This window comes from Anopheles aquasalis, chromosome 2, assembly GCF_943734665.1.
Source record: "Anopheles aquasalis chromosome 2, idAnoAquaMG_Q_19, whole genome shotgun sequence".
Classification (NCBI taxonomy): Eukaryota; Metazoa; Arthropoda; class Insecta; order Diptera; family Culicidae; genus Anopheles; species Anopheles aquasalis.
This window is the reverse complement of record NC_064877.1, coordinates 57,616,306-57,628,309: the sequence shown is the minus strand read 5'-3', so window position 1 is coordinate 57,628,309 and position 12,004 is coordinate 57,616,306. Positions and strand designations below refer to the sequence as shown.

The following is a 12,004-nucleotide window of genomic DNA, read 5'->3' as shown; positions in this document are numbered from 1 at the left end:
ATGCAGCTCATTCTTTTCTACCGGTGTAAGTCGGGATGGGTACCCCGATTGCTTCGGTGTGCTATACTGCTCTCTGTGTTCAGAAAGACAGTATCGTACGGTCTACCGTTTTCTACAAAACCTGGTAAGTGCCGATGTGCAACGTGACAAACGTGTTGTGAGATGAGAGACAACCGTTAGTGGTTCTATGCCCTGTGGTTCTGTAATGTTGATTGCGTGTAGTTTAAGTTCATGATTAAAATGGATTTTAATGTTTGGCGAATATTGAGTTTTACTAACGATAAGATAACATAGTGAGCTGGGCCAGTTTCGGTTAAACATCGGTATAGACTGAGGCGGCTTTAGATTAGTAAACATTTTTAAAACGATTGCCCCACCGCGGAATTGGTATTGTATTACGAGATAAAAAATAACTACGTATCTTATTTGTACGTGTATTTGATTACAGTGTGCATATAATGTGGTGTGTTTGTTGACCGTTTATTTCACATCTTAAAACGTGTGTTTCTGTGCAACGAATCGTTCTGCTATTATTATATTGATGATTGATAATGGCTTTGGTCATCGTAATTTAGAGCAAAATCATGTGTGACAATAAAGTTCAGGTACTGCCGTTAAATAATGAGTGTCTCTCCATGGAGCTCTTCAAATTTCAAATCTCTTCAAATTGAAAAAAAAAAACAAAAATTATGTACTGATAAAGTAGTATTATTACCAAGCTGTTAAGACTATGGTTGACATTTACTTTATAGACGTTGACAAAGGTCCAAAGCGAGTTTAATCTTGCACGCATATCAAGTTCACTTGCACTGAACCATATATGGCGCGTCTTGTCCGCTTGACTTTCTGTCTGTTTTTTTTTAATAATCATGTAAGTTCGGCTTGTTTTACTTTTGCACGCTTGCAAATGATAGCCATTATGTTGGAAAGGGATGTCGCCTTTGTGTTAGATTTCAATTTAGAAATCATTGGAGTGCGCTATATTACCGCTTGACTGACCAGGATGAAAGCTACCGAGTTCGTCACGCGCAGTCCAGAAAAAGTAATCTCGCTTTAGACAAAAAACTATTAGACAGACCGTCTGCTGCTGATAGAACTGTTATCAACAGGTTATTCATTTTTTGTATCCTCCCTACCGAAACACATTCTAATCTTGTCGGACCAGCCCGTCAATTACGCAATTGACTTTCATCTCTTTATTTGGAAGAATTATGTTGGTTAGGACTAGTTAACCTAGTCGTAGCCCGATAGATTTCACAACGTTATGAGGGCAGCATGCATTTTTGTTTAGCGAATTTGTTATTGCAAAATCGTTTATCATAGTAGCATGTATAGAAGGCACACCACTAATACATGATTCAACAAGAGCACGTGTGTTGGGATTATTCATTTGAGGCTGCATGGAACAATAAGTAACGAGAAGGAGCATAAACCATTTGATTTGCGGAACGAAAAGGAGCATAACACGTTGATAGCACTGGTCATACATAAAAAGGAGCGATCCTGAACGATCCTTTAACGATCGTAGAAAAAGTGGTAGTACATGGTCTGTCGAAAAGTAAACAGGACATTTTCGTTAGGAACATTTCTGGCGGTGGCACACATCCTGTAACGACATTCAGTCCAAATTGCATATCATTTGGTCCACTGGAAGCAAAGTTATTGAATTAATGTACGCAGTATGTTTTGGTCATCGGTACAAAAATGAAAATTCAACAAAAACCAATATCAAGTTTAGCCACTAAACTCGGTAAAACGTCTACCGAATTGATGCAACAATTGTGTGGTGGTGATTGTCTATCCTGTGACTGAATTTATGAGTGATATACGCTTTTCAAAACCGATCCTAAAATAACATCGACGACATTCATGCCGGCCAAGCCAAGATCATGATCACGCCAAGAAAAAAAAATTCCCGTGATCACCTGATCTGGTACCATGTGACTCTTACCCATTCGGCACACTTCATTTGCTAATGCAAGAAAAACGTTACGCTTACATTTTGGTCATTTAGATGGGTCGTACCGACCACCCAAATATACTGTCACTTTAAGAGCAATCACTTTGCTTCCAGTGGACCATATGCCATGAAACTTTGACTGAAAGCCTTTAAAGGATGTACCTTTTGAAACAAAAATAACCACATTAATATGGTGCTGCCAGAAATTTTGCTATTACAAAAATCCTGTTTACTTTGCGACAGACCATGTAATTTGTCATGTCTTAGCTTCTTTTTGCGAGGTACATCGTATTGCTCACTCATGGTTTCCACTTTATAATGTGAGTTTGATGATTCGAGCAGTGTTAGAATAGGATATAATGATAAGGATTGAGTCCTCGACATTTTCTATTTTCCTATGTCCTTATAAACCATCCGCCGATCTTAAGTAAAATATGTTCACAATAATTAACCAAATCGTCCACATCCAGGCCACATCGTTCAACTATATTAATCTTTCACTTCAATTGAACTTTTTCAATCCACGCCTCATCACTGGCCAGCAAGCATCTGGTCGGAGCTGCTTTGGAATAACGGGTCGTCACAGGATACCCTGGCCTCCTCCACAAACCGAATCGTCCCCGGCGAGCAGTGTGATCGGGTGTGCGTAGCCGGTGAGCAACCCCTAACATGCCACTTTCACTGGAAGCTGGAGAACTTTGCCAGCATGGGCTCGTAAGTATGCAGCGGATCGGGGAAAACTGTGCGGACTATAAACGGCCATTTCACCGCTTCCTAGGTCCTGCTGGAACTGCAGTCGCGGTGTGCGGTCCCACTGCTTTCACCGACAATGCGTAACCACCGATGGTACGGAGCGCGGTGTACTGACCATCAACCGAAAGCTCCCCGGTCCGATGGTGCACGTTTGCAAGCACGATACGGTCGTGGTGGATGTGAAGAACCATCTCGAGGGTGCCGGTTCGACGATCCACTGGCACGGTTTCCATCAGCACGCGACCCCCTGGATGGACGGTGTCCCGATGGTCACGCAGTGTCCGATCGCGCAGGGTACCACCTTTCGTTATCGTTTCGAGGCGGAAGAAGCAGGGACCCAGTTCTATCACTCACATGCCGGTAAGTACCGTCCGTCCGAAGGTTCATCTGGATCGAAAACTGTGTTTTCTAATTTATTTCTTTCGCAATGCAACGCCACGCAACGCAGGCTTCCAGAAGGCGAACGGACACTACGGTATGATTGTGGTGCGGAATCCCACCGACCTGAACCGGGCGCTGTACGACCACGATCTGTCCGAGCACCGGATCATCATTTCGGACTGGACACGGGACATGGTGGAGAAGTGGGTCCCGGGCATCCAGTCCGACTCGATGCGCATCGACTCCATCCTGATCAATGGCCGCGGACGATATTTTAATGTATGAATAATGCAATTTACTACCCCACCCAATGACCTACAACCGACCAAACCGAGTTACAGAGAGTTCTGAAGTGGTGCCATCGAGGAGCAGGGAAATGAAAATTTATTGAAAATTATTCTCACACCCATCCTTCCCTCCGCTCTTCACCCTCTTCTCCTCTTCTTACAGGCAACGCTCGGCTCACGAACCGAGGCACCACTGACGGTGTATCGCGTCGAGTACGGTCAACGGTACCGCTTCCGGTTGATCAGCAGTGGCAGCCAGTACTGTCCGTTTCAGCTACAGGTTGGTCCCGGGGGTGGAAGAGCTGGTAGTTTAAGCATTTGTAATTATGTTACACTCCAACCAGCCCTCCCCTCCCCCCCCCCGCCCTTTTTGCCCCACGAATTTCCTCGAAAATGGCACATTCCCGGACCGAGTTGAAGGCCAACAACGGTGTCCTACCCTTTTCCTGCACGACACTGGTTCGCGCGCGTGTGCAACGTAATGCCACATGTCCGCGAGGACAATATGTTTCAATTTGTGTTCCTTAATTTGGCAATCTTTTTCGATTAATTGCTTCGTGTGCCTTCGAACGCAGAGCGAGCGAGCGAGCGAGCGAACAATCGATTCATAACTTACGAGCACCCGGAGCTTGGTTGACGCAAACCAGTGCCAGGGGAAATTAGTTTTATGATATTTTTGTGCACAAAACGTAACACTTCCACTTTGAAATTGGTCCACAATCTTCAGATTCAGAATCACAGCATGCTGGTCATCTCGACGGACGGTGGAACGGTGGAGCCAGAATATTCGTTCGACACCCTCGTCTCCATATCCGGCGAACGGTATGATTTCGTGCTGGAAGCGAACCAACCCCCGGGTAAGCAGCGTCGCCACCACGTCGTGGCCATTTCGTTGACAATTTTCATTCAACTCCCATCTTAATGCCTAATGACAGGCAACTACTGGGTTCGAGTGCGTGCCATCGGTTTCTGCGATCCGATGCGTGTCGAGGACTTTGCCATCCTGTCGTACGTGATGCCGGAGACGGATGTCACCCCCGAGGAAGGTCTCACGGTGGAGCAAACGTTGGCCTTCCCTCCGAACGAACGGATACCGGCGTTCGATGAACCGTATCCGATCGGGACGATACTCAATCACCAAACCGCACCGTGCTATACGCCCAACGATACGTACGTATGTGCCGCCGACCTGGAATCGTACGAAATGTACCGGGATGAGGAGCTCATCGAGGCCGTACCGGATCGTAGCTTTCTGTTGGGATTCTACGTGAAGCGGGTCAACAACAGTGTACTGTTTTCCGATCGTGGGAGTGACCACTTTGCAAGTAAGTTTGCCGAAGCAGCACTCCATCGCTTTGGCCGGACAGTTTTTGGAACCCAAGCCAGAGTAATTGAGTGATTCATTAATCTGGCTCTGCACTTGCGCTGGCTCTGCATGCGGTGCTCAGACTCCTCAGCTCAGTGACTTTCAATTCGAGACGAGCCCGGGAAGAGCCCTTTAGACTGCCATCTCTGAGTCGCACTCAATAATTAACTTCTTTTCGTGCTTGAATACCGGACCGGGGGGGGCCCGAGGGGAGTTGAGCTTGACAGATTGGTAACTCCCTTCATTGCCCTATTCTCCTCACCTCACCTCCAAAACAGCTGTACGGGATGACTTCAACACGATAGGGGCAACGAATATGATCAGCTACGAGCCACCGTCCTTCCCGTTGCTCATCCAGCCGGAGTTGATAGTGGACGAGAATACGCAGTTCTGCAACGTTAGTCACAAGCCGGCCCACTGTACGGACGATAAGCTGTGCTTCTGCACCCACCGGCTAAAGGTGAAGCACAACGACATCGTGGAAATTGTGCTGATCGATACGGCACCAGGTAGGGTGAATCGGGGGACCACATTATTCCATTGACATTGACACAATAACGGCTTCAACTCTTCACTTACAGTTGTGCAAGCGTTCTATCATCCTTTCCATCTGCATGGCCACCGGTTCATCGTGACGGATACGGGCCAGTTCCCGAGTAATGTTACCTCTTCCGGCTTGTTCGACTATATTCGAAATCTACAAACGGTTCGGCGACCGAACGCACACAACCCCCCGTACAAGGACACCATGTCGATACCGAACCGGGGATTTGTCAAGATTCGTTTCCGGGCCAACAATCCGGGTAGGGCGGTGGCCGCCTCTTTACACTTTGTATCAACCTCGAAAACTTACTTTACTTTCATCCTCTTCTGATGATGCTTTGTAGGATTCTGGCTCGTGCACTGCCACTTTGAGTGGCACCTTGCCAACGGGATGGCGCTCGTGTTGCAGATTGGTGAGCCGGGGGAGATGCGGAAACCGCCGGCCGATTTCCCCCGCTGTGGCAACTATCTACCACCGATAAATGGAGTTTGATGGCCGGATAATCCTGATGTTCCTGGGTAGTGGAAGGAGTACGACCGTGGTCCTCTAGGCTAGCAACTGTGTTCAACTTATAGTAATGAAGAAATATAAATTTCACTTGATCGTACCATAGTGTGTTGCGTGAACGTTTCTTTATTTGATCTGAATATAAACGATAGCCAATAAACACACATTCTTTGTGGATAAATTGTCACGACATCGAATGAATTTCAGAGGGAGCTATGGTATTCAATTTTTTTTTGTGACAAATATTTTAACATATTTTTTCGGTGAATACTGATCGTTTCAACAACTGGTGAATTTTTTTTGGATGGCTCAGTGTATGTCGCTACTTTGAAGCGCGTTTTCTGGAACCAACGTTTTCAAAATCCGCACCCATCGTAGCATAAAAACTACAGGACCGATCAATATCGTAGAAAGTACTTTTTCAACTACAAAAATCTGTCAAAAATAAAAAATTCAGAAATTCAACAAAAACTTGACGGGGCTACCTGTATAAACTAATAATCTATCAAACGAATAGCGATTTGTGTATTTCAAATGACCCATCACGCAGCTACGATGGGCACCGGAAAGAGTACCATTTCGTAAACACGCCTTCCTACATTTAATGCCATGGATGAAGTTTTCATTAAATTTTCTTCAAAATAGAACCAATTATTCTTCAAATGTTGTAGTTTAACATGCGATTCATTTTAAAAAATAAAGTTGAATGGTTTCTTTAACAAAACTCGCTGAAAAAATGAGCCTTTGGGCAAGCATGAACCATAGCCCTCCCCCCTTAATTGCCCTAAATGTACATTTGTAAAACCACTGATCAATTCTTTTGGGATGATCAGTTTTCGTGCAAACTCGATCGCTTCGTTCGAGTAGCTTGCCGATCGACTCCGATCAGCTCGATTTTGAAATACGCGTTTTACGATTTTAAATTACCCGTTGAACGAACTTTCACCTTTCGGCGCCTTTCGTGAAGATCCTTATCGTTATGTTTGTATTTTTTTCTTTCTAACGTCTTGTTTTGATTTTATTTGGAAAGAACATAGAGCATAGGAAACCCTTTGATTGTTGCATACGCAAAAATTTTAGAATCAGAAAATCATGATGCGGTTCCAAGAAGGGCGTCTTTTTGTTTAGTTTTACGCATCTGGTACGATTTAATAAATTTTACGATAGTTTTAAAACCTTGGACCTAATCTTCTTTCTTATCACTCGTCACTTATTACAAGTGTTATGCGTATGATATCGAGTCATTTTCTCCTTCTTTGAAGCTGTCTGCATCTTTGGTTAGATTCATGGATTTTTTACAAGTATTGTTTCATAAACATTGTGTTACAAGTATTGCTCAATCATTTCTTATCGACAAGTATCGTAAAAGGAAAGATTCCCTGTAATATATTAACGACATCTACAGCGATTGCGTCTGCCAAGTGTGTTAAAATATCATGACGATAGAGTAAGAAGTCAAGCATCAATAACTGTTAACCTAAGAACCAGCATCATTTTCCTTTACTAACGACTCCTCGCTTGTCGTAAAGCAAGCAACTCGTATGAATAAAAAAGCAACAGATTGCTTAGTATGCTCCTGCAACACCTGCTACTCATTTATCTTAATGTTGAGTTCAACATTCAACACCGATTCTAATGCCCATTTGCTATAGCTGAGCTATAGGTCGAAGGAAAAATGATTTCACCCGAAAACAAACCCCTCCTATTTTCACACATGGTTCACATTGTCTTCTTTACCGAAACGGCTATCACACCGCATTCCCACTACATTACGTGAGGCCAGCCGATACCGAGCGCACGCACGACGCACGCAATCACCCTCATAAGCTCCAACGACCTTTAACCTAAAACCCAATCTTTTCGGATGACTTTTACGAGCGGAAAGCATTTCATCTCTTACCATGCCACCCTCCCACCTCATCAAATACCCAAATGTGATGCAAATCACAGTCCGCGAACCCTACTGCTGCCTACCACACTTGCCTCTAAGCTAGCAAAGATTAGCGAAAATTGAGCGTCCAATGTGCTGGCACCCTCGCACGTTGCAGAACCGCCCGTTTGCTGGCCTTAATTTACCTAATTGGTTTTCAGAATTTCGGGTGTCTTCCAGCTTAAGCATTCAGCAATCGGTGATCCCCATGGCCATGAGAGTGTGTGCTCCGTCGTTTCTATCATTTTGCATCAGAAGTGAATCTGAAACTCCTGTAAAAGGATCCGAACCTTGAATAACCTCAGCAGGACAGAGCAAATCTATCATTTTTTTTGCAGAAATCATCTCAAACCATTCCTATGCTCACTATGACACCGCACTAAATCACTCCACAAATAACGCATGTTTCTTTTATCATCTTTAGATAATTTCCGTGGCTAATAGGCCAATTGCGCGGCCCGAACAGAGAGGGCGTTCTGTTTGTCCCACTCGCTGACTCGCCCGATCTGTGATGCTATCGGTTTCTGAAACACTCCATCCTTCCCTGCTCGTCAGATGACTAATGTTACCGCGGGGCTGATTAGCGCCATTTGTGCCACATCGCGTCGAAGGAAATTCTTACCTCCGCCACAATGTTGAGAGTGCACGTGGCATAATTGAGTTGAGGCGTACCGGTCCAGTCCACCCCCTTGCAATCTAAGATTCGTGGAGGTTTTTTTTAAACCCGCGGCTGACACAAAACAGCAAACACTTGCAACGACCTTCCGCCATCTGGCAGCATTTTCGGTCCTTTCCTTTCCGTTAGCTTTTCCGGGGGTAACCAGATTGTCGCCGCAAAATTTTAATCGAATCATGCCTGGAACTAATTTGCTCGGAACGGTTGCTGCTGCTGCTGCTTATGCTGGCAGTCAGTCGCGCTAGCTCGCTCGTTCGGAGGCAAAACCACAAAGCGCCCATATTGCATAATCTTGTAAAACCAGATAAAGGACACCCATGTGAAGTCGCTGTGATATGGGTGAGCGTGTAAGAAGAGGGCATCGAAAGGGAGAGGAAGAAAGTTAAGTTAAGGGAAAAAGTAGCAGAGTGTGTGTCAGCAAAAGAAAAATCCGAAATCCTAACCAAATCTCGTCCGTCCGTGGGTTGCTTTTAGCTTGATATTTTGCTGGAACATTTTTATCACAACTTTGTCTCCGGAGTCATCAACAGAGGGGTTTGGTAGCGAGCTACTTTGACCCCGAGCACACACCCAGACATACATACAGGATCTCCACACTTAATCAAATATACAACTTCCTTCGCGCCTTACTGTGCGGTGCAAGGGCGACCCTTCGAGTGATTTTGCGGCATCCTCGGTGTGTCAGACACCCCTTTCTCTTTCTTTTTTGGCAGGCACCAGAACACCAGTGCCAGCGCATAACGGGGGAACGGTGCTGGTGCTAAGAGATTTCCCCCCGGGTTCAGTTTTCTTTTCGCGCACGGAAAACATGTGTTAATTGTGTATGCGAACGGCTTACGGTGGTCTGTGTCGCGAAAGGGGGTGGAGGGTGTGTCGCGCTCTCCTGGTGGGTGGTTAGCGAGGTCGCTGAGCAAGGGTGCCGGTTTGGCCGGGTGGCCCTCCGTCCGTATTTGTTGGCATATTTACCGTGCGGCTTCAATTTAGCATAAATGGTAATGCATTCAGTAAACATGCCTCCCGTTTGATGATTATCCTTCGCGAGCGAGAGAGAGATCGGGATCAGCGTGGCAGCCCGGTCGACCGCCCAACCGAGGCCGGCCTGTTCGTGGAACGAATAATTTGCGCCTCCTCGAATTGTGGAATGCGTACAGAACACACGGTGGTTGAGGTGACTCTCTTTCTCTCTCGCTCAAAAGGGCTTATGGGTATCGTTGGCTTAAAACATCTTAACGCTGAAAACGATCCATACAGGTCCTTAAACACGCTGGCACACCCACACTGGCAATCGCTTCAAACCGGTGTTATCATACGCTGCTACGATGCTGAATTCGCACATTCTTGGCTGATGTCGTGCGTGGAACAGAGCAACCTATAGCCTGACAGTTTAAAGTACCTTGGCTACCGTGGGCTTAGGGTTCTCCTAAAAAAAGAGGACTATAAGCCAAAGAGTACGGGGCGATGGTAACTCGCTCGCAGTACACCTGAAACCCGTTCGATGACACCCTATTTGCAACCTTCAATCACTGGTTTGCGCGGGGGGCTTTTGAGGTGTTGCGAGGTATTGCGAGAACTTCAATTCAATTTCACTTCCACAAACTATAGCAAAAATGACACAAATGGCCAAAATGGAGGTCCCGGTTCCAGGAACTGCGAACTCGCTCTCCGTCGCACTCGTCTCCGGGATCCGTTTGTTTGTCCAACATTCCACGCTGTTTCCATGTGCGCTGGCGGGCTTTCGAAATTAATTAAAAGCCACTGTTTGTCTGCCACATTCGTACCGTGTGCTTGCTCTGATCGTCGTCGTCGTCGTTGCCGTCGTTGCCGCCGCTGTTGTCGCTGATAGGCAACGGCGTTGTACCGGGACCTACAGCAACATACGGAATGTTGGTGTCACATCTCGGCGCGGAATCGGTCGTTTATGGAATACACCCGTTTTTTGCGTTCGCTCCGCCATTGCGGCCATTCGTTTGTCGCCGGACCAGTACTGGCAAGTGGTTGAGATTAGAATGGAAGATTATTTTCCTTAATTTATTACGTCAAACCGATCTGCTGCTGGAGGAGAGCCGGCCATCGGAAACCATTTCTAATCGCTCCCGGTCAGGGGATGTTCGAGACGGTGGTCGAACAGTTGAAGATGCGCACTTGGTTGTATTCTGGGGAGCAAATTCAAAGTTATTAACAAAATGATTACATAAAAAAAAAATTGAGAAAAATCATGTTCCACGACTTTTTCTAACTCATACTCTGACTTCATTGGTGGGGTATCGCACAATTCTTTATGTTTTCTGTTACAAATACATATTTCTAATATTAATACTACTTTGTCTTTTTATAAGCTATTGCAGCTATATGCAGCTATTGCCATTCTAGCATTAAAAAGTAAGCAATAGCCGTTTTAGTTTTATTTTGTTTTTTCCTAAAATTTAATTTTCTCATACGCAATCTTTTATTAGCTGCACAATCATTTGCAATTTTGCATTTTACAATTTGCAATTCTGCTTCATTCTCCAAACGTAATTCCCACTTTTCCACCATTGCTGAGTTTGTTTAAATTTAGAAGGCGTTGAAATCGTTTGATCCAGCCAGTCAAAATGAATGATTAGACGAAAACATTTGTGATTCGAACATAAAATGAATTTCTTCAAAAATGCATACTGACTTCGGGCATGTGTTCGTGAAGTTGATGTAGCATATGGAACCATTTCAGTAATTTCACTAAAATGTGTTGTGTGGTCGAATTAGAATCTTTTACAGAAGTTGGAAGAACGTGCTCACTGATTCAAATTATAAAAAATAATCAGAACAAATCGACACCTATAGTCAAAATACAAAGGTTCATAACATATTTACCTTAAATATAGGCGATGGAGTGACATTTTTTAAGTATGTTACAACAGCATTTCTGCACGGTGTACATAGTTTCTGTTTCTGTGTACATAGTTATTAAAAGTGGCAAAATGCATCTAACCTAATATCTTTCAACTGACCAAATCAATTCGTAAGACACATACCAGTTTCTATCTTTACCAGTTTTCAAATTGATACAGCGTTGTCCGAATTTAGGTGATTGTTCTGTTGAAAGAACCATTACACGCCACAGTTGACCCACTCTGCTTAGTAGCTGGAACATTCCATGGAATCAAGAACATCGACAGTCACTTTGTGCGAGGACAATCCCATACGGTCAACTGTTCAAGCAGTTCCCAATTGCAGACCGCATCGCGCTCTGATCTGACACGTGCCTGCACTGCTTCCTTGAATGCATTATGCTAATGAATCAAATGGCAACAAGAGCCGCCTGGTTTCGCTCTCTGCAACCCTCCGTGATGTAACCAAGCCGAGTTGAACGCCGTACGGAATGTGTCCGCAATGGAATGGAAATTGAAACAACAAATCTAATAAAAAAAAAACCTAAAACACTAGAACCACACGGCGCACGGCGTGATAAGGAAGAAACCCGAAAAATGTGTGGCCAATTAAAACAGCCAGCCTCGTTCGCACGCTGTGAATGTGGCGTCTAATGATGATACCGCTACGGGCATGTGGTTCCCCCGGGGGGAACGAAGACAAAGTCAAATCAGTTATCAGTTGCAGCTCAAA

The 12,004-nt window shown here is 45.0% G+C and overlaps 1 protein-coding gene across 1 annotated transcript; it reads left to right on the top strand.

Annotated features, from left to right (window-relative positions):
* On the top strand, positions 1–5,810 carry LOC126575951 (uncharacterized). Its single transcript, XM_050236970.1, has 10 exons — positions 1–124; positions 2,503–2,674; positions 2,739–3,073; positions 3,162–3,373; positions 3,545–3,661; positions 4,109–4,238; positions 4,317–4,706; positions 5,026–5,256; positions 5,329–5,550; positions 5,635–5,810. Exons 1-10 carry the CDS (start codon positions 1–3, stop codon positions 5,781–5,783), a joined length of 2,082 nt encoding a protein of 693 aa, XP_050092927.1. The 3' UTR covers positions 5,784–5,810.
* Positions 5,811–12,004: the final 6,194 nt, after the last annotated feature.

Bases quoted from the DNA above. Each gene is read 5' to 3' on its own strand.
- LOC126575951 (XM_050236970.1), top strand. From the start codon at position 1: ATGCAGCTCATTCTTTTCTACCGGTGTAAGTCGGGATGGGTACCCCGA. The intron at 3,374-3,544 runs GTATGAATAATG...CTCTTCTTACAG, and splicing joins GCCGCGGACGATATTTTAAT to GCAACGCTCGGCTCACGAAC. The intron at 4,707-5,025 runs GTAAGTTTGCCG...CCTCCAAAACAG, and splicing joins TGGGAGTGACCACTTTGCAA to CTGTACGGGATGACTTCAAC.